General features: G+C 43.6%; 3 protein-coding genes across 5 annotated transcripts; all 3 read left to right on the forward strand.

The window, feature by feature from the left end:
- The first annotated feature begins 240 nt into the window (after nucleotides 1-240).
- Nucleotides 241-5753, forward strand: mgp (matrix Gla protein). 2 transcript variants are annotated; one of them, XM_089019355.1, is made up of 5 exons: nucleotides 241-359; nucleotides 2097-2208; nucleotides 2292-2321; nucleotides 5042-5144; nucleotides 5253-5753. In XM_089019355.1, the coding sequence occupies exons 2-5, from the start codon at nucleotides 2118-2120 to the stop codon at nucleotides 5410-5412; spliced, it is 384 nt and encodes a 127-aa protein (XP_088875481.1). In that variant the 5' UTR covers nucleotides 241-359; nucleotides 2097-2117; the 3' UTR covers nucleotides 5413-5753. The 2 variants fall into 2 exon arrangements, with proteins under 2 accessions (XP_088875481.1, XP_088875482.1); XM_089019356.1 differs by lacking the exon at nucleotides 241-359 and adding an exon at nucleotides 1235-1253.
- Nucleotides 5754-8266: 2513 nt separating this feature from the next.
- On the forward strand, nucleotides 8267-16024 carry wbp11 (WW domain binding protein 11). Its single transcript, XM_089019218.1, has 12 exons — nucleotides 8267-8437; nucleotides 8839-8925; nucleotides 9032-9063; nucleotides 9150-9243; nucleotides 9324-9520; nucleotides 9870-10003; nucleotides 10179-10339; nucleotides 10451-10639; nucleotides 13619-13744; nucleotides 13831-14103; nucleotides 14371-14553; nucleotides 15015-16024. Exons 2-12 carry the CDS (start codon nucleotides 8862-8864, stop codon nucleotides 15656-15658), a joined length of 2097 nt encoding a protein of 698 aa, XP_088875344.1. The 5' UTR covers nucleotides 8267-8437; nucleotides 8839-8861; the 3' UTR covers nucleotides 15659-16024.
- A 335-nt stretch (nucleotides 16025-16359) lies between these two features.
- On the forward strand, nucleotides 16360-20549 carry ddx47 (DEAD-box helicase 47). 2 transcript variants are annotated; one of them, XR_016118041.1, is made up of 12 exons: nucleotides 16360-16520; nucleotides 16702-16795; nucleotides 16977-17165; nucleotides 17232-17303; nucleotides 17401-17519; nucleotides 17638-17709; nucleotides 17822-17938; nucleotides 18048-18194; nucleotides 18870-19007; nucleotides 19087-19219; nucleotides 19306-19435; nucleotides 20318-20458. XR_016118041.1 is itself a non-coding variant. In XM_089018560.1 (12 exons), the coding sequence occupies exons 1-12, from the start codon at nucleotides 16386-16388 to the stop codon at nucleotides 20480-20482; spliced, it is 1449 nt and encodes a 482-aa protein (XP_088874686.1). In that variant the 5' UTR covers nucleotides 16360-16385; the 3' UTR covers nucleotides 20483-20549. The 2 variants fall into 2 exon arrangements, 1 of the variants encoding a protein (XP_088874686.1); XM_089018560.1 differs by having other exon boundaries at nucleotides 19149-19219; nucleotides 20318-20549.
- Nucleotides 20550-20826: the final 277 nt, after the last annotated feature.

The following is a 20826-nucleotide window of genomic DNA, read 5'->3' on the forward strand; positions in this document are numbered from 1 at the left end:
CTGCTATGGGCCAGTTTGAGTGTCCCCGTGCCAGCCTTGCGTGTGCTTTTTTTTTTGCGTGTTTTTTTCCCCCTCTCCGTTGTGTGTGTTTTTCTTGCCTTCCCAGCCCTACCGGTGAATCATGGGACTTGGGGAGAGAGTGAGCTGATACTCTGGTCTGAATCAATGGCGGGGTGGGTGGGGAGGGGCCGATGCATGGGAGAAGGGAGGAGAGAGGGCAACTGGGCAGGGAGTCGGTGGGTGAAATGAAAGGGTGGAGGTGTGTATAAAAGACATGCGCTGAGGAATTTGAAAATATTGCTCACCAAAAAGAAACTGACTTATATTACCAACACTTCTCACATCAACCTTACGTATAGGTAAGTACCTGATTTCATCACAATTTTTTGATGAATTGCTGGTTTTATTTTTTTAGGGGAGTAACTCTGAATTTTGTCATTGAGCTGGCATTTGTTCGTCTTATTTTTCTTTGTTATACAAAATAATATGAAGTATGCTTTTCAAATATTATTACAGTTTTGATACAGCAAACCTGAACTTGTGTGACAAAGTTGTCACTCACTTGAACAAAAAAGATGCGTCCTACCGAGTCCCTCGCTGCAGCAATGTATTTATTTCTCCCGAAAGAGGAGTGTTTGACAACTTTGTCCCTCGAGTACAGGTTTGCTTGCAACCAAATGGTGGATATTTGGAAGCCATCTTGGGAAAGCCATAAATGGACTCAAAAGTGACAGAAATAATTAAATCTCTGTTGAATGGTCTTCACAAACTGAATAATGTGTGGTTGTAATTGGAAATAAATCGCTTTTTAATGAAAGCTACAATTGAAATTTTCATGGGTGGGCACGCATCGTTTTGGCTCACCCTGTACAAAGTGATCTTTCTGGTGTCAGCAACTTTTTGTCCAAGTTGGCTCGTTCTGCCGACGCTGTTGTCAGCAATTCCTAACGCACACACACACACACGCACGCACTCACGCGGCTTCTTTTTGAACTTTGGCCTGCAGACTCGCTCCGTCTGTGCCCACCGCTGTGGGTTTTTAAGTAGGGCCAAGATACACCTGAGGCCTTGGCGTTGAGTATGCAAGCATGTGTCAGGGTGACCCGTTGTGCTCAGCGGAGAATGAAAGCGTCTATTGACGGTGAAAAAAGGGGGTAGGACGCGGGCAGGAAGTGAATCTTACACAAATCCCACAAGCAGGCTGAAAGAGGCGTAGGAGGTTGAAAGCTCCTCGGCAGCATTCAGAGTAACAGGTAATTCTGCTACTGCACCAGCTGCACATTCTCCCCATGATTCCGCTCGCGCGCCGCTTTATAACCGGCGTCTATTTCTACTTGTTAGTGCTGTGTTAAACACCGAGTGCACTTTTATGGCTCTTCCTCCCAAATAGAAATTTGAACGGCGGAGAGCCAATCTTGTGGATTGCCTCTGCCTTTTGAGGGTTTTCACACCGGTTTTTAAAAGACAAGTTAAGGTATATTTATCACCTTTAGACATTTATACTGCGTGGGAAAGACGTTTATATACGATCCACTTTTTACATATACGTATGTATATTATGTGTGTGTGTGTCTATGTATATATATATCTCAAGGGTGTCAAACGGGCCACATTGTAGTGACGGTTTCTTCTCAGATGCTGTTATGAGATTTGGGGAAGCCATTAGAATGTTTAATCCCCTCCACATATTACATATAAGGCGCACGAAAAAATAATAGTAGTTTTCAAATTTTACGTCAAAATTAATGACTGTTATTGGGGTTTACATGGGGCAATTTGAAATTTTACTTCGGACTTTAGCAAGCATCATTGAAATTCACAACTATGATTTGCTTTCGCGGGACGAATTAAATGATGTGACGGGCCGGATGTGACCCACAGGCCTTGCATTTGACACCTCTATGATATTCATATACTGTATATATATATATATATATATATATATTATTTTTGCAGGCATATATTTTAGAACAACATTAAGATCATATCAAGTCAACTACAGGTTGTGGTTGAAAAAAAAAAGGTCAATATGCTCTTTATATTCTCAGCAGAGACAAAGTTATGGAGCACTACAAGAACTTTTTTTCCTGTTCCAGGTAAAGAAAGAGACCCACAAGATGAAGAGCCTTCTTCAACTCCTTGCGGTCTGTGCTGTGCTCTCACTATGCGTCTGCCTCGGTCGAGGAAGAGCGGCCCGGTCAAATTCAGGTGCGCTACCATGCGGCGTCCCTTCCCTGCGACTGCGTATCCCTTTGTGAACATTAACCCCATTCTGTGTGTTTTCCCCATAGACTCCAATGAAAGCACCGAATCCCGTGAAGGTAAATAAATATTCAGTATGTCCTCGTCCTGAAAATCAAGGCTCCAGACGCTGCCTTAAAGGACAACCGACACCATTTTTTTTGTTTCCTAACTGACATCAGAAAAACGTTTTATAGCATCTAAAATAGCCAAAACATGCAGGCTGATATTTTTCGTCAAATGCAGAACACCAATAAATATGAGTTACTTCAACTACTTCAAAATGACATCGAAGATGCAGAGTTTCAGAAGGTCCCGCCCCCTTGTTTGTGATGTCACGCCAGGAGCTCTTGCCTTGCTCTAGAACAGCGGTGTCAAACATACGGCCCACGGGCCGGAACTGGCCGCAAGGAGGTTTAATCAGGCCCGCAGGATAATTTAAAAGTGGAAAAAAATGCACAGACGACATGGAATTCATATTTTTAATGAGGTGCAATTCAAAGATTGTCCACGAGGGGACAGAGTGGTGCTGTTTTGATCAACGTAGAAGAAGACAGCGGTGATTTGTTTTTCAACCGCGGTTTCAACACCCTCATTAGCCAAAATGTCATTATCTACCTGTCGAAATCCAGCTAGAAATAGTTGATTTGCAATGTGATGCAGATTTGAAGGGCAAATTTGCCTCTGTATGTCTGGACAAATTGTATCCGTTCTCTACTACCAGGGTACCCCAAATTAACAGCCCCGGCTGCTACAGTTTTGTGCATGTTTGGAACAAATCTTCTCAGTAACGAATATCAATGGAACAAAAACGTGTTCAAAGCTCACAAAGAAGCACTTAAATGGCATTCTGAAAGTGTCTGCGAGTCAGCACATGACACCTGGTATTGATGCACTTGTACAGGCCAAAAGATGCCAAATATCAGGAATAAAAACAAAAGTCCTTTCTTTACAAATCTCATTTAATCTTGAAGAGCATTACTATATTTTTCGATACCAATTTATTGTTAAAGTTTTATGCCGTTGTCGAATCATTGGGATCAGTTCTAATGCCTATACAGTGAAACCTCGGTTTTCGAACCTCTTGGCTTATGCACTTTTCGGTTTACCAACGTTACATTTATGAAAACTTTACCTTGGCATACAAACTATTTTTCGGGATACACACGGAGCTGCCACAACGAGTGATGTGTCGTTCGCGAACGAGCCCGTTCTCCTAACAAGAAGATGGTGGCCACTGTTTTTGTTCTCTATTCCCCGCCCCCAGTCTTCGGTTAAAGCCACGTGATTGGTCAAGAACGCAGCAGTGGGGGATGAGGTTACAGACAGAGAGAGTGTGTGAGGCCGTTGTCCAAAAAAACAAAATGCTGTCTTCGGTTAAAGCCACGTGATTGGTCAAGAACCCAGCAGTAGGGGGGGGGGTGTTAAACATTAAAGAGACAGGCAGACAGAGAGTGAGAAAACACACACACGGAAGAAACAAAAGAGCTTGAAACAAAAAAACAAAAGTATGGGAGTGTGAGAATAGTAAGAAAATGGATAGAAAACAGTTAAAATATCCCATCAATCAGGCTCCGCAAACAATCCGCACAAGCCATCTGTACACTTGATGCAAAAAGCTATCAACCCAGCTAAATAGATCACAATTGAGTACAGTTTATTTCTTTAATCATAATACTATAGCACATGTATTATACATAAAATAAGGTATATTTTGTGTAGTTTTAAGGCTTAGAAAATTAGAAAGTAGAAAATAATGTTTTATGGGGAGCTGGGAACGGATTATTCTCCTTTTAATGGTTTCCTATGGGAAATTAATTTTTGGGATACACACTTTTCGCCTTACACAGTCTGTCTGGGAACCAATTAAGTTCATAAGCCAAGGTCCCACTGTATATGAATGATAAAAGTAAATTGCACATTTGTTCATGAAACAAAATGTTGTGCAAAAGGAATGTTCATTAAATATGATCATTTTCCTAATGTTCTTGTGCTTCTTTAACCCAAAAACTAATGACAGACATGATATTTTGGTTATTTATATCATGTATAGTATCATTTTAATGGTCCGGCCCACTTGACATCTAAGCAGGCCATAAGCGGCCCACCACGTGAAATGAGTTTGACAGCCCTGCTCTAGAATTAAAACAATGGCTTCACATCCAGAGAAGATGCTTTCGTGTTACTCATCCAGTTATGAATATGATTCAAATAGTTCTGAAGAGGAAAGCATACATGTTTGCCATCGATTAAAGAAGTCCTTCGACCCGTCAGGACTCCAACGTAGCGTCCCAGAAAAGGTGCAAGATGGCGCCCAAGCTCCGTTGGAAATGGGCTGATTTGTCTGCTGGGAATTTGTGTCAACTAGTAGTCTTGGTGCAACACACAACGATTCACCATCGCGTTATTTATGTGTTTTCCTTCTCATTTCGCCATCAACACAAAGTTTTCAGACCAAACAAAGTACCCAAAACGCATTGTGTGTCGCTTTCTCGGTCAGGGGCGTTCCCTCCGTGACGTCACGTCGGGCATCGTGATCAACTCGAAAACAAGACTTCCTGAATATTCAGCGTAAGTCTTAAAATGTGAAATCTAGCTATATGCTGTGGAATCTTTGTAAAATACGCTCAGTAGAAGTGATTTTACAAATTATGGACACAACTTGTCGGGAGGTGTCGGTTGTCCTCTAAGTTCACATTCCAAATCAACGAAAGAAAAGTCAAAGAGTTACTTGAAATGTTGAGTTTTTGGCTTGTGCCAAGCAGGTGTTTTTCTTCAGTGAAAAACGTTGTGCTTTCAGATGTGTTTGTGGCCCCGCGGCGAGCCAACTCCTTCATCACGCCACAGAGACACGTCGCCTACAACCTTCCCCGAGGAAACGGCTACGGCACTTACTTTATGAGGTAAAATGCGCACCCATACAGAACACGTCAGCTTCTCCGAACGGTTCCACGACGTAGAATCAGAACAAAGGGCCGAATTTGAGAAATCTTTCTCCTCTCCAAACTCAGCCGGCGGGTAAAGTCCCCAGCGGAGAGACGTGCCGAGACCTGCGAGGATTACTCTCCCTGCCGCTTCTTCGCTTTCCGCCATGGCTACCAGGTGGCCTACCGCAGATACTTTGGGACCGCCGCTCCACAGAGGAGACCGTCTGCGGCTCGTCGATATTAAACATCCGGATATACGCTTGCAACACACATTTCCTCGACGGCGGGGCCTCTTATGGCATTATACGACTTAAGTTATAATGGTGGTCTCTTCCAGATGTGATTTTGTTTTTTTTAGTTTTAAAAATCATAAACCTACATGGCAAATCCTCATTGTTAACGCGCATATTCATGCTTCGTCCATTGTATCAGCGCGGGAAAACCAACGATCACATCTTCCAATCATTTATAAGCTATGTTCGTTTTATATATATATATATACCTACCATTTGCCCCTCTAACCACACTTTATGATCCACGTGCAGCTCTGCAGTACGTGTGAAAATAAAATTCAGCTATTTTGGGCTTTGTCGTCCTTTTTGCATTTTTCATTGGGAGTGCTCGCAAAGCACGGCGGATGTTCAAATTTACTTGATGGAGACTGTTTGCAATCATCGTGGTATTCAATGCACCTTATAAAAAGCGAGAGCTTTTTTACTGCTTCATGCGAGTGCTCGAACACATTGCCACACGGCGGATTTTAAAGCCTAAAAAGCTTTTATGATTTTGTAGTCTGTGCTCCAAGCATGGCCACAAACCGCCCAATCAAGATGTCCCGAATGGAACTGAAAGTCCGTTGAAGTCATTCACCAAAATACGGCCGAGGCCCGACATTGGCCCATATGGGAAAATTACATCCTAGCGCATTTATTTTTCAGCAGTATGCAGCAAATAGTCATGGTTGCAGTACTAGAAAATAGTAGTGCAGTACATGTCACATTCTAGCTCGGGTATTTCTTATTGTTTGGCCAAATCATTTGGATTATAAGCAGTGGCGAGCCGTGGATTTCATCGCTAGGCCTTCAGTAGTCCTACGTCTGAATCAATCCATAGCTGCGACTGAAAAACATGTGGTGTTATTTACTACAAGTCCAGGAGAGGGTACCATTAGCCAGGAAATAACTGTCCGTCCTTTCTTAATGATATGCATTTTTCCCCAAAAAGCCTGTCTTGAAAAAGGCTTTTACAGTCAATCTCCAACCAAATCTATTTCTTCAGCCATTGTAGGTTGACAAAATCGCTTTTAAATCAACGCGACAATATATTTACTTATGCAGCTCGCTACCGATACAGTGTGCTAGCTCTGGCCAGTATGCTCTTGTCACTAGCGGCTAGTTTTAAGAGCAGTTAGTCACTAGCCAATCATAGTTTGCAAAAACTCTGATGTTGACCAGCGCTTGCGAGAAGGCGTTGGCACCTTTTTTGGGTTGCCAACTCAAAATCGAGTTGGTAAAAGTAACAGTTTGTTCAATACGTTTGATGTGACAGGGCCCAAGAACTGATTAACTCATTGCGAAGGCATCCAGGTAGATTTCTGATCCTGGTAACAAATGACTGCTGAAATGTGATTGGTTAAATGCTTAAAAAATACGAAAACACGCATCTGGAAGCAGCGCAACAAGGAGAAAAGTCATGAAAGGAAGCTGAAAGACAATTTGGAATTATTTGATAAGAATTCATGGACAAAATATAGTTCACATCAGTCTGTGATTCAGATATTTTAAGGCCAGCAGAGAAGGCCTTGCAGACCTCGATGGTCCACCACTGCCAAAACACGGCCAAGGCACAACATTGACCCAGATGGGGTAATTATGTCTTTTTTTTAGGATTATACAGTAAATAGTCATGGTTGTAGTGCTAGAAAATAGTAGTGCAGTATATGTCACATTCTAGCTCAGGTATATCCTATTGTTTAGCCTAATCATGTGAATAATACGTGACAAATTGTCAAAATGAAACAACTGGGAAAAACAGTTGAGACACTGACACGTTGTCCTGCTCAACATTGAAATTTGACACAAATCATGCTGCAATGTTTCTTGCTAGCTCTGCAAAAACCTCACTTGAGGAACAATCTATCAAAATAAGCCGAAATTAGATCAATGTTGTTTTTACAAAAAAATAAATAATAATAATAATAATAATAACAGGCGGTGAGCCAGTTTGGTTTCACATCATTTTCAACTTTTGAAAAGGCTTTGAGAGTTCATATTTTTCTGCTTGAAGTTTTATGTGTTTGTGCACGTGTGTGTACGTGTGTGTTTGTGTGAATGTGTGTGTGTGCAATCATATCAAGAGAGCAGCGTCTATAAATCTGAGTTGGTATATACATTTTTAGATAGAACAACAACACATTTGTTTCGATCACCAAGCCCCGTCGTTGCCGGACACTCAAGATGAAGACTTTGGCCATCCTGGTTTTTGCCTCGCTGGCTGTTGCCTGTCTGTCTTCAGGTAAGAAATCCAAAAAAATATTGATGTCCTGTTCAACACGTCTGTGTAAGCTCTCAGTCGTACACGAGTGGCCCATCGATGAAAATGTTTCTTCAGCCGTCATCTGTACTTTTTTTGAAGGTGTCAGACGTTTCGCTTCTTATCCAAGATCCTGTATTTATAGGAACAGTAGAAGATGGTGAAATGTCGCCCTCTGCTGAAGACTTTATTCACGTTCCCCAATCCATCATGTTGTTAAAGCGCTACATAAATGTATTGAATTTGATGGATGATTTTGTCGAGGTTAAAATTGTTCTTTTATCTGTCGAAAGAAAATGTACATTTTAGTACAGAACCTGTCTGCCAATGTTAAATAATGAACGAATTTTGAAAGAAATATGAAATCTATTTGCTTGAGTGGGACCCGTCATAGTGCAGTATTTAAATCCACATCAAAATGATAACGACAATACAGGTTGATTCGCAGAAAAAAAGAGTCGGTGATTAATTATTTTATTTTTATTGTATTCATGTTACGGTGTTTATCCTCTCAGACTCAGAGGTCACATCGCTTTGCTTCCTTCCGCCGTCGTGACGTCACATGGTCAAACTTCCGGCCGTGCTCGCGGCTTTGAATGCTAACAAGACCAGCTAAACTGCTTGTATTTCATTCAGTCACGAGTTTCTGTTACATGGCTTGAGCGAAATATCACGTTTGATACCCGAAGTCGTCTGTGTGGGGTATTACGACTTCTACCTGTTTTCTTCTTCATAAGGTAAATTATGTGCATTCTCTGTTGTTGGAGCAAACGCGGCCCAAGCTAGAAGTGCAGGCTAATATTAGCTCTTATGTTAATTCACATCACTGTTTAAATTCGCTGGTTTTGTTTTTAATTTAAAACGGCATACATATGCTCTTCTGATTATCTTAGCGCATTCAGCTTTACAGATAGTGCTGCTAAAATGTTCATTCGTCCGTTGATCGCGAAATATGTGAAACGGTATACTTCAATGTGCATAAATGTATTGCACCGTCTGTGACTATATCTCTTAATATGCTCATGTACCCCAAGGGATTTGTGATCTAGTGCAGTACGAAACGTGTGTGGTCTAAGTGCGCAGAGATGGAAGCGCGTTGTTTTATATGTCACCCTTCACGGATTTCAATGCCTCCTAGGGTAAAAGGAGCACAGCGTCACAATGGGGCGACGCTCAACTTCCTCCACCAAGAGTGGGAAATTCATGAACCCCACGGATCAGGCCAGTAAGTACTTGTCAACAGAATCTATTGTTGTAAATAAACCAGATGTTGTTGTGATTCGAGTAGAATAATAATGCACACGTTCCATCCCCTCTCCTTAAAAAAATAGGAAAAGAAGCCAGAAAAAGGGAGTTAAAAAAGGTAACAAAATAAGTATTGTATTTTAAAATCATTTGTAAGGAAGTTCTTTTGCCAGCTACGCATCTTGTTATTCATTTTATTTGTAGAATAAAAAGCAGAGAATGATGGTGAGAGCAGCGGTGCTTAAGATGAAGGACCCTCGACAGATAATCAGAGACATGGAGAAATTGGATGAGATGGGTGAGTGATTGAATTTGTACTCTTGCTTCCAACTGCAAAACTCCTTTGAAACATAAGGTTATGTTTCATCTCTGCAATAGAGTTCAATCCAGTCCAGCAGCCGTTGCTGAATGAGAAGGTGCTGAGGGACAAAAGGAAGAAACTACGGGAGACATTTGAGCGCATTATTCGTCTGTATGAACGGGAGAATCCTGAAACCTACAAGGATTTGCGCAAATTGGAACTCGAATATGAGAGTAAACGGGGACAGTTGGCACTCTATTTTGATTCAGTCAAGGTTTGTATTTTTTTTAACCTTTGAATGAGATGATGCTTTACCCCTACGAGGTCAAACAACAGCATGTTTTTTTCAAATTTAAAACAGATTCTTATCTTACAGACAGTGTATTTTCGATGTTCAGCAAGGCGGAAGTAGACGCCGAAACATGTCAGGTAGTTGAACACCGAAAATACACTGTCTGTAAGATAAGAATCTGTTTTAAATTTGATATCAAGTAGACAGGATGAACTTAATACAACCAGCAGCATGTTTTGTTTGCAAATTATCAAACTTAATATTAAAAATGTCAATTGAAGGCTATGTTATGTTTTTGTTTACAGCAACACTTTGCTTTATTTCCTTTCAGAATGCAGAATCTGTGGAAGTTGACAGTATTCCTTTACCAGATATGCCACACGCGCCATCTAATATCCACATTCAGGATATCCCTCTACCAGGGGCTCAGCCTCCTTCTATCCTGAAAAAGGGTTCCTTTTTTGGGTAGGCGCTTATCCTTTATTTATTTATTTATTGTTATCTTGTACACTGTGGTCATTGAATTTATGGAAAAAGCAACATTGATTAAGAATGAAGTACCTGCTTATAGACATTGGAACTCTGGAGCAAATGATTGGAATTGTCGACATGCCTCCATTCGTTTCTGTGTGTCTTGCAGTAAAGTACCTTTACCCCCTGGGCTCATGTTGCCAACATTGCCCCCTGTTCCACGTTTACCCCCTGGGAAGAAACCCCCCGGGCCACCGCCTGGGCCCCCGCCACCACAAGTTTTGGCTCTGTATGGTATCCCTTCACGCCGACCTTACTTAACTGAATTTGGTGAGATTTGTCTTCATAAATAGCTTTTTCCAAATCTTTTGGATAATGGACGTTGAGTTTGTTGTACTCATCAAAATGTTCTTTCTGATTTGTATTTTTCTGCCCGAAAAGAACCCTCCATTCCTGGCCTAGATAAGGAGTCAACAGACTTGGGAAGAAATCAGGACAGCGGCAGTGGGAGCGACAGGGATGATTTGGACGATGATGACAGTGACTCCGAGGAGGACAGTGCCGATGAGAGGGACGAAGATGGCGACTCGAGAAAGGGAGACAAACATGAAAAGAGAGCTGAGGAGAAAGGTGAAATGCTGTTGAGTTTCCTTTTTTTACTTTATTGTAACTGCTTGATTACGTGTAAAGTACCATATTTTCCTGTGTACAAGGTCCACTCAAAAGCCTTCATTTTCTTCAAAAGACCCGCCTTATACGCAGGTGCGCCTTATATGTGAAGTAATATTGACTACTACTGAGAGGAGCCACTCACAACTTGTCCGGCGACGTCGGTTGTCCTCTAAAGGACGACCGACGTCTCCCGACAAGTTGTGTCCATAATTAGTAAAATGGCTTCAAATGACTTCTACAGAGCGTATTTTACAAAGATTCCACCGCATATAGCTAGATTTTACCTTTTAAGACTCGCACTGAATATTCAGGAAGTCTTGTTTTTGAGTTGGTGACGAGTCACTAAAGGACCGCCCCTGACTGTAAAAAAGATTGTCCTGAGCTTGCATTGTAGCGGTCCTTCCATCACGTCAATGTATTTTGCTGTACTAGTTTGGTCTGGGGACCTCGTGTTGCACCCAAAAGAGGGCGTCCAAGTGCCATATAAGGAATTTATCAGCCTGTGGAAACGGAGGTGGCCACAGGAGGTCGCCATTTTGTGCCTCTTTTTTGGGTGAGAGATTTCCCCCCAATGTTGCCTCATAATGGCACAAATAAATTCTTTCATCGATTGCAGACATGTATGCTTTCCTCTTCAGAACTATTTGAATCATATTCATAACTGGATGTGGAACAAGAAAGCATATTCTCCGAATCTGAAGCCATTGTTTTGGTTCACAAGCAATGCAAGACGTCTTGGCGTGACGTCACGAACTGGGGGCGGGACTTTCTGAAAATGCCCAATTCGCAGCTCAATTTTTTGCAGATTTTGGACATTTTAAGTCATTTTTATTGGTGTTTTGCATTTGCCTAAAAATATCATACTGCGTGTTTTGGGTATTTTAGATGCAATAAAACGTTTTTCTGATGTCAGTTAAAAAACGAAAAAGTGACGTCGGTTGTCCTTTAAAGTTCTAATGTTCCTTCCTGAGAATCCTTTTGTAGGTTCCATTAGGCTTGTAGACAGACACCGCTGTTTGCAGCTCTCTCTCATCAACTTCCCTGTGAAAACCACAAAGGAAGCAGGTTGAGAAAGTCAACTAAGTGATACAGCACCTACACCGCACAGTACATTTCACTACCAGGATTGGATTGGATTGGATATGCCTTTATTAGTCTCACAGTGGAGAAATTTACATTTCACAGCAACAAAGTGAACAAAGTATGGCTGTAAAGGTGGATTTTATCCCAGTAGATGTGATTATGATTATATTTGTTTATGCTCAGAATGACTCATTCAAGTCAGAAAAGTGAGCTTACCTATGTCTGTTCATCAGTGTGAACTGTGGCTCTGCATCTGGTTGGTGAGAAGTTGAAGATCAGGTTCCATTCTAGTTACAGCCAGTCTCAAGCACCGATGCAAATGTTCTTCTGTCAATCTTGATCTCATCGGAGATTTCAGCAGTTTCATGCGAGATAAGCTTTTCTCGCAGATATACGTGCTGCCAAAAACTGTGGACATTTTCATTGCGTGTTTTTTGATGTTTGGATATGTGTCGTTTGGGAGGGCGGCATCGAAGTCAATGAGACCGTTGGGCTTGAATGCGTCTTTCAGAACACCACAGTTCTGTAACTCAGGTTCAACTTCTCCATGGTTTGGTACACTTGGTCCAAAATATCCTCTCCCGTTGTAGTCCCTTGGAGACTTTGGAGGGCTGCCAGCTCCTCGCATATCTCAAAGTTTTTTCGTCTTCTGCTGCAGCTGGGTATTTACATTCATCCCGATTTCTTCACCACGTCTGGTGATTGTACTCCCCGACAGACCTACGACATTATATGCATCTTTCTTCTCCTGCGCGACAGCATCCGTGCATTTCTTAACAAACTCTCCGTCCGTGAAAGGCTTACCGCTGCTCGCTATCAGCTTAGCAAGCCGAAAGCTGGCCCGAACGGATGCCTTCTTCAGCTGAGCTTGGCGTACAAATGTATTCTGCTGAGATAGTAGTCCACTTTTCGCTTTGAGAGTTTGTCTGCTCGTATTTGGCCTTGCAAGCTATCGTACTTGTCTTTGTGACGGGATTCATAGAGTCGGCGAAGATTGTATTCTTTGAATATCGCCACCGCCTCTTGACAGATGAGACAAGCAGCCTTTTCTTTGCATTCAACATGAAAATCATCGTTTGTCCACTGCAGGTTAAATACCCTGCATTCTGAATCACTTTTTCTCTTACCTAACCTTTTCGCCATTATTCCGTTCACTCTTTGACAGGAAGGTTTACAAGAGAAAACAGGTGTGGGACCAAATAGAGCGCCAAACTGAGCGCACCTGAATGTACCACCGGACTCCCCTCCACTTCCTCAGATGTCACTTTCTTGTGTCGCATCGCATTGTGACCGACTCCTTTAGCGTTCTATTGTGAGCAGGCGTGTTTGTATTGTTCAATCGCGATTATAAACAACATACATTGATACGAACAGCTAATGATCGAAAACCGACCTTTGACTTGTAAAAGGATTTTTTATTTTTCTGGAGGCCAAAGAGGAAAAAAATTTGATAGCATCTCTGGTATTGTTCACGGGGCCGGGCCAAATGTGCTGACGGGCCGTAGTTTGGTGACCACTGATTTAGATAATACACCATCCATTGGGGGTGCGCCTTATACACCGGAAAATACGATAATCTCTTGTTTTTCTCAGCTAATGGAGACCGTAAAAATGTAGCATCATGATAGTCTTCATGTTAGTTTATGGCTTCTTTATTATTATGATTTCTTTTTTTTATTATCAATGGTTTGTTTTAACTGTTGTCAGCTCTGCTCAAGTTCTCAAACAGATTTCACCTTGCCGATTGTAATTGCGTCTTGTAGGAGATTTTTTTTTTTTTCATTCTTTTTTTGTGTGTGATTTGCGATGGTTTGTGGTACTAAAATGTTGGGTTGACTTTCTACTGAAAATTAGGTCGCAGTGTACGCTTTGCGGACATGCCTTCAGATGTATCCCATGATGGAAGCAAGAAGAAAAAGAAATCTGGGAAGAAGACCAAGGCCATCACACCTCTGCAGGCGATGATGTTAAGGATGGCAGGTTTGTATATTGGAACGTGCTAGTGTGTTCTTTCTTACACCTCAGTTCTGTAAATATGATCACTTGGCAATATTCTCTCATTTCAGGTCAGTCTATTCCCGAAGAGGACGAAGAAGAAGTGGAGGAAGAGTATACCGACGACTCGGATAGTTCTGATGACGCTGAAGACAAGGAGTCAGCGGGGGACCAACCCCAACTGATTCCCAGTCAGCATCTCCCCCCTCCGAGTGGGCCAGCGGGACAGCCCCCGCCCTTGCAGGGTCCCCCAATGACTGGGCCTCCTCCAATGGGTCCTCCACCAGCTCCGCCAATGAGGCCTCCCGGGCCACCTTCTGGTCCACCTCCTGGCCCTCCACCAGGTCAGATTAGGATCCCGTTCCTTTCCTTGTCTGCTCCGAAGTCGCTGCGGTCCACCAAGCAAACACTAACCGATGACCCGTCATCACTCTGAATTAGTCGAGAGAGGTAGATCATCGTTAACCATACTTCAAGCTCTGTCCCTGAGCACAAACGTGATCCAAAACGTAACAAAAATCGTAGCAACTCTTTCCTATTTAACTTTGCCTTGAAACCTCGTCCTGCTTCATGAGCAGTCATCATTTGTATGACACACATCTCGTTTTCAGGTGCTCCTCCATTCTTAAGGCCGTTGGGTATTCCTGGCATGAGGGGTCCGATACCTCGACTTCTACCACCTGGACCTCCACCGGGTCGTCCACCCGGCCCACCGCCAGGTCCCCCGCCTGGTCTTCCTCCCGGTCCACCGCCGCGCGGACCACCTCCGCGGCTGCCGCCCCCGGCGCCACCCGGTAAGCTTGTGGGTGCCGACTCAAGTCACTAGAACTTCTTTGTGGAAGGAATTAAAAAAATGTCACAGCGTTCTCTACTTTGAGGGGCTGAATGTGACCCCTGAATGGCGGTCTGCTTAGGACGGCATGATGGTCGTTGCAGTTAAAGCACTCTGTAAGCAACCGATGAGAAGATTTCTTTAGCCGTCATCTGTACAAATTTGAAGGTGTCTGACGTTTCGCTTCTCATCCAAGAGGCTTTGTCAACGACCGAAAACTTTGCTGGTAGCTCTGGCTTGTACGACTGAGCGCTTACACAGAAATGCAGACGAACTCTGTCAACAAGTTGTGGCCTGTCGCATGAACCTGGTGGATTGTTTTTATCTCAAAATATTGTTCACATTTACCATTAATTGCACAACCGTCGGGGTCTTTGACTTGGGATGTAAATGTGTCAAATGTATTTGTGCTTTTGCTTGCAGGTATTCCACCTCCTCCCCCGAGAGCGGGAGGGCCCCCCGCCCGTCCCTTGGCGCCACCTCTCACCCTCTTCCCACCGCCTCTCGGCGCCAACGTGCTTAGTGCGCCTCCCAGCCTCGTCCAGCGACAAAAGGGCCCGGGATCCGGCCAAGACGGTTCGCAGGGCAGCGCGCCTCCTCCGTCCATGTCCGTGCGCTCCGGCGTCATGCAAATGCCCCCTCCCCCGGGAACCGCCGCGGCCTCCGCCGTCAGCCACCTCCACGCGGCCACCATTGAGAAACGGGCCAACCTTACATCTATCGCCGGCGCGGGTGGCCTCGGGGCCGGCGGCTCCGGGGCCACCATCTCCGCCAAACCGCAAATCATCAATCCAAAGGCGGAGGTCACGCGCTTTGTGCCCACCGCACTGAGAGTGCGAAGGGACAAAAGTGGTCCGGCGCCGGGGCCGGCGGTGGGTCCGTTGGAAAAGGGCGGAAGGAGGGGAGATGACGGTATGGGAAGCGGCCAGGCTCACAGACATCACGCTTCCGCCGCTTCCGTGGGCTTGTCTCACCCGGCTCAGATCGGAGCCGTGGCTCAGCCCAGTATGAAAACCAAGGACCAGGTGTATGAGGCCTTTATGAGAGAAATGGAGGGACTCCTCTGATACTCGAGCACTCTTGTTTTTGTCTCTTCCTTGGCGCGACGGAGTCGTGGTAATATTTTTCAAAGCTGTGCGGGATCCGTTTCTTTTAGAACCCAAGACTGATAAATTCTCACAAACGATTTCAACATCTGGTATATTACTCAGTCTGTCAAACAAAATGTTCACTTGTAATAATACTTGGAAACAATTAGATGGAATTGGTTAGTATTTTTTTTTTCCTCCACCCCCCAAAAAATGTCCTTTTTTTCCCTGAAGCCGTTCAAAGTTTCTCTTTTTTGTTTTGCTATCATTTTCTTTTCTATTTTACTGTCTGGAATAACCTATTTGTTTTGTTTTTAATCTCATAAAGAAAGCTTCAACATCTTGGTCATGACTTTTTTTTATTACACTGGCAAACAAAGATGCCCCAAACTGTCTGATCTGTCTCACAATAAACACATGAAAGACTCATGTGTCTGTTATATAAGCCAAAGCTCACATTTCAAATATCCCTACGTTATAGATTGAGTCGCCTTATAAATTTCATAAATCAGTACATACTTGGGACCGAAATACACAGTATAGAAATAAAAGCGAAATGGTGTGATATATTAAAAAGAAAATTAAAGCAGTCCATAATTTACGTAAAAACTCAAATTCCCAGGATTCTTTGCGCCGTCGTCGTTCGCCTGTTTCCGCATTTGCGCACTGAGGCGCACGAAGGCACGTTGGTTGTTGGGGCAAAAACATGGCGGACGTCGATGAGGGAACCTCGAAGCTAAACACACAAGTCGAAGAACCCGAGGGCTCGGGTAGTGAAGATGAAGGCACGAACGATAACTCTGGCGAAAATGAGGAGGCGGTAAAGACCTTCCGAGACTTGGTAGGTTTACCGAAAGTGAATAAATAGCAGCTATTGTAGCCGCGGTAATGATAGCTACAAGTAAGCCGCGATCAAAACGCTCATTTGAAATGCTATTCAAGTGTGTCCCCACAGAAGTTCAACAGCTCCTTCCAAATGTAGATCTAACTGTGGACACGTTTCATGAACTTTCCTTCGATAGGGCGTCACAGATGTCCTGTGTGAGGCTTGTGATCTGCTGGGTTGGAAGAGTCCAACAAAGATTCAGATCGAAGCGATTCCGGTGGCATTGCAGGGTAAAGCGTTCCTCATCGTCACGTTTGAATTTGTATTTATTTAGTGTGTCGATAGACCGCGTTATGTATTTATGTTTCTCAATGAGTCGTCATAGTTAACACTACCGTGAATGACTTGTAGGTATTGCGTTGATAAATGCACATCTATTTTTAATTGGTCTTTTCTTGTCTTGGTGTGAAGGCAAGGATGTCATTGGCTTGGCCGAGACCGGTTCGGGTAAGACGGGCGCCTTTGCTCTGCCCATCCTCCAGTCACTGCTGGCCTCACCCCAGAGGCTTCATACCCTCGTCCTCACACCCACCAGGGAATTGGCCTTTCAGATCTCGGAACAATTTGAGGCCCTGGGTTCAAGCATCGGCGTCAAGTGCGGTGGGTGTCCTATAAAAGGCGCGGTGTAGACAATGACTGTGTCTTAAAAAGATGTTCCCGTTACAGCCGTTGTCGTTGGGGGCATTGACATGATGTCGCAGTCTTTGGTGTTGGCCAAGAAACCCCACATTGTCATCGGTAACAACTTTGATTCTTTCCATTTCAGTCCATTTGTGTTGTAAAATGATTCTTTTTGTTTACATTTGCGTCATGTCGAATACACACGTTTGTGTAGCTACGCCAGGTCGGCTGATGGACCACTTGGAAAACACAAAGGGCTTCAACTTGCGAGCGTTGAAGTTCCTTGTGATGGATGAAGCGGACCGAATCCTCAACATGGATTTTGAGACCGAGGTGTGTCGCTTAGTTGAACCTCTCCCCTCGGTTGAATTTCCGGTTGCTTAGCAGCAACGCAAATACAGCTTTCATCGAGAGGCCCACGTTGACATGACGATGACATTGTTTCCACCAGGTGGATAAAATCTTGAAAGTGATTCCCAGGGATCGGCGCACCTACCTTTTCTCTGCAACCATGACCAAGAAGGTAATGACGTGTCGGTGGTCATTTGAAAAGCATCAAAGAGCGAAATATGCATTGTATGGGTGGCTAGTTTTACGCCATAGCTCGCATTGTCCATCTTTTGGATCGCTTCCAGGTCCAAAAGCTCCAGAGGGCCGCCCTGAAAGACCCGGTCAAGTGTGCCGTTTCCACCAAATACACGACAGTCGATAAACTGCAGCAGTATTACATCTTCATACCAGCCAAGTACAAGGTGCCGCACTTAGTTGGTATTACACATGCTTGTTCTCTGGTTCTCTGATTAAAGATGACTCGTTTAGTTTTTACCAACTCACGTTGTTGTTTGCGTGGCTGTGTGGCAGGACTGTTATCTGGTGTCGATCCTCAACGAGCTGGCAGGCAATTCCTTCATCATTTTCTGCAGCACCTGCAACTGTGCGCAGAGGGTGGCGCTGTTGCTGAGGAACCTTGGCATCACCGCCATCCCTCTTCACGGTCAGATGAGTCAGGTAGACTGTCAGAGTATCATCTTTTCAAAACCGTAGTTTGCAATTACGCCTATTCAAACGAAATATCTCATTTGCTCAAATAGTTGAGGTTTTCCAATACTCACAAAAAACTATTGGCAATGGAGACTTTTTGCGTCTGAGTTCCAAAATACTCCAAAGTGGCACTTAGCGATTCTAACAATGGACATGTGCTTTCAAAAGTGCCGAGAAGGTCAAATGAAGTTTACCTATAAAGGTTGTAATGCAGTTTTGGTCCCCGAGTTGCGCACAAAGCTGATTTTCTGATTGTGTTCTTGGTTTCGTGGCGACATCGATCCGTGTCCTGCGCGGGCGTCAAAGTCAAATCTGGCCCGCCACATCATTTTATTCGGGAAGGAATAAAAACATTTGAAAAGGAAATCAAATTTGTGAAATTCTAAAGTCCAAAGCACATTTTCAAATTGATTTTAATGTAAACCACGATAACAGTGATTATTTTTTATTTCAAACTTGAAAACTAGTTGTTGTTTTTTTTTAAATGCGCTCTTTCTGTAATATGTGGAGGGGATTAAGCATTCACACGGCTTCCCCGAATTCATAAGGGTCCCCAAAAGCAAAGTGTAACTGGGCCGAGGCAAAAAAAAATGAGTTTCACACCCTTGCTGTACGGTATTTGTAAGACTTTGTTCTTTTCAGAATAAACGTCTGGGGTCGCTAAATAAGTTCAAAGCCAAATCGCGGTCAGTGCTGCTGGCAACCGATGTGGCGTCCAGAGGGCTTGACATTCCACATGTCGATTGCGTCATCAACTACGATATCCCCACACACTCCAAGGTAATGCGGCGCCGTCGGTCTCCTCAAGTCAAGTCAGCTTTATTGTCAAATGTGCTAAGATGCATGACGTACAGCACAGACGTCGCACCTCGTGAGGTTAGCCGGACCTTTACTGATTCGTGCATTCGTCCGCCCGCGCAGGACTACATCCACAGAGTCGGGAGGACGGCCAGAGCAGGACGATCGGGGAAGTCAATCACATTTGTCACCCAGTAAGCGCCTCCTGGCCACCACCCAGTTGCCAATGTGTTCCAAACGTGGAACGTGCTCTACTTCAATCATCTTTTTGTCCCTTCAGGTATGATGTGGAGCTTTTCCAGAGGATTGAAAGTCTGATAGGAAAGAAACTTCCTGCCTTCCCCACACACGAGGAGGAGGTGATGATGTTGGCGGAGAGGGTCAGCGAGGCCCAGCGTTTTGCCAGGCTGGTGAGTCAGCGTTGTTGCATCATCTCAAAATGCCCACACAAAAACAAAACAACAACACACACACTTAGAATTACGGAAGAGCATTAGGGCCAACTTGAAATATAGATTTTTTTTTAGAGATGTGGTATCATTCTGAGAAAAAGAAAGTCACAAATTTGCCAGTTTCAAGCTCGCAAATTTGCTCCATTTAAACTCACATATTTAAAGTTGCAGATTTGCTACATTTAAACGTAATAAAAAAATTCGAACTTTGAGATACGTCATCCGTTCGTGCGGTGGCCTAATGCTCTTCCGTAGCTGACGGATACGTCTCGCTGAAATGGACGAGTTAATCAGTTGTTACTTTGAGATCGATCGGGTTTAGTAACAAAAAGATCCTTCAAGACAATATTGTGATTTCTATCCTGAGTTTGAAGAGGCGCAGTCGTGAACTCGGTCGCGGCCAAAAGTATTGACATTTTGTATGTAGTTAGGCCATGAAAACATTATAAAATAAATGAATTGTGCGACAACTGCAACTCCACCGGTAGCCACTTCTGTTTTGCAAATCATCTGGTCTCACAAGGCTGCTAACCGACCGCACGACCGAATGATGGCGCTCAAACTCCAAAAGTTTTTTTTTAACGTTTAAATCGAGCACATTTGTGACTGACTTTAAATCTAACAAATTTGAGAGTTTGACTCTAGCAAATTTGTGACTTTTTTCTCAGAATAACACCCCATCTAAAAAAACAACATTTCAACCTGACCCTAATGCTCTTCCGTATAGAATAGCCAACGCAATGTTAAGTGCATTCCTCTCTGGCTCTTTTCCCCCGCAACTCTGTATGGATAAAATAAAGGAATTTAGACACTGGTGACACTTTGATTGTGTTCCTTCAGGAAATGAAGGAACAAAGTGACAAAAGAAAAAGGCCCAAAGACCGAACTGGAGATGACGACGACACAGAGCAAGCAAGCGGCGTGAGGAAGAAGGTGAAAGGGGGCTCGGGAGCAGGACGAGGTGGCGGCAGAAGGGCCGCACCTGCCCGAAGAGGCGGACGCTGAATTAACTACAAACTGTACATAAGCACATCATTAAACATTTTGTTTTTCATGCCAAAACTCAATAATGATGTCACTATTTGTGCCATTTATTTTTATTATTTTTTTATGGGGGGGGGGGACGAGAGGGGTGGTGCACCGTGACAGTCTTTGTAGTCAAAATACTGCATGTGCCCGAGTTGAAAAAAGGTTTGGTAGAAAACACTGAAGGATTGTAATGTTCATAATAGCTCCACCAGATTTCAGTCAATCAATCACATCAAAATCTCAACTTCTGTAGTGACAAGTGTGTTTTTCACAAAGTATAGATTCATTTTCCCATGTGGGGAAGGAGAGTAAGAAGGAGT

This window comes from Hippocampus bargibanti, linkage group LG17 (genome assembly GCF_051943395.1).
Source record: "Hippocampus bargibanti isolate YZ-2025 linkage group LG17, ASM5194339v1, whole genome shotgun sequence".
Classification (NCBI taxonomy): domain Eukaryota; kingdom Metazoa; phylum Chordata; class Actinopteri; order Syngnathiformes; family Syngnathidae; genus Hippocampus; species Hippocampus bargibanti.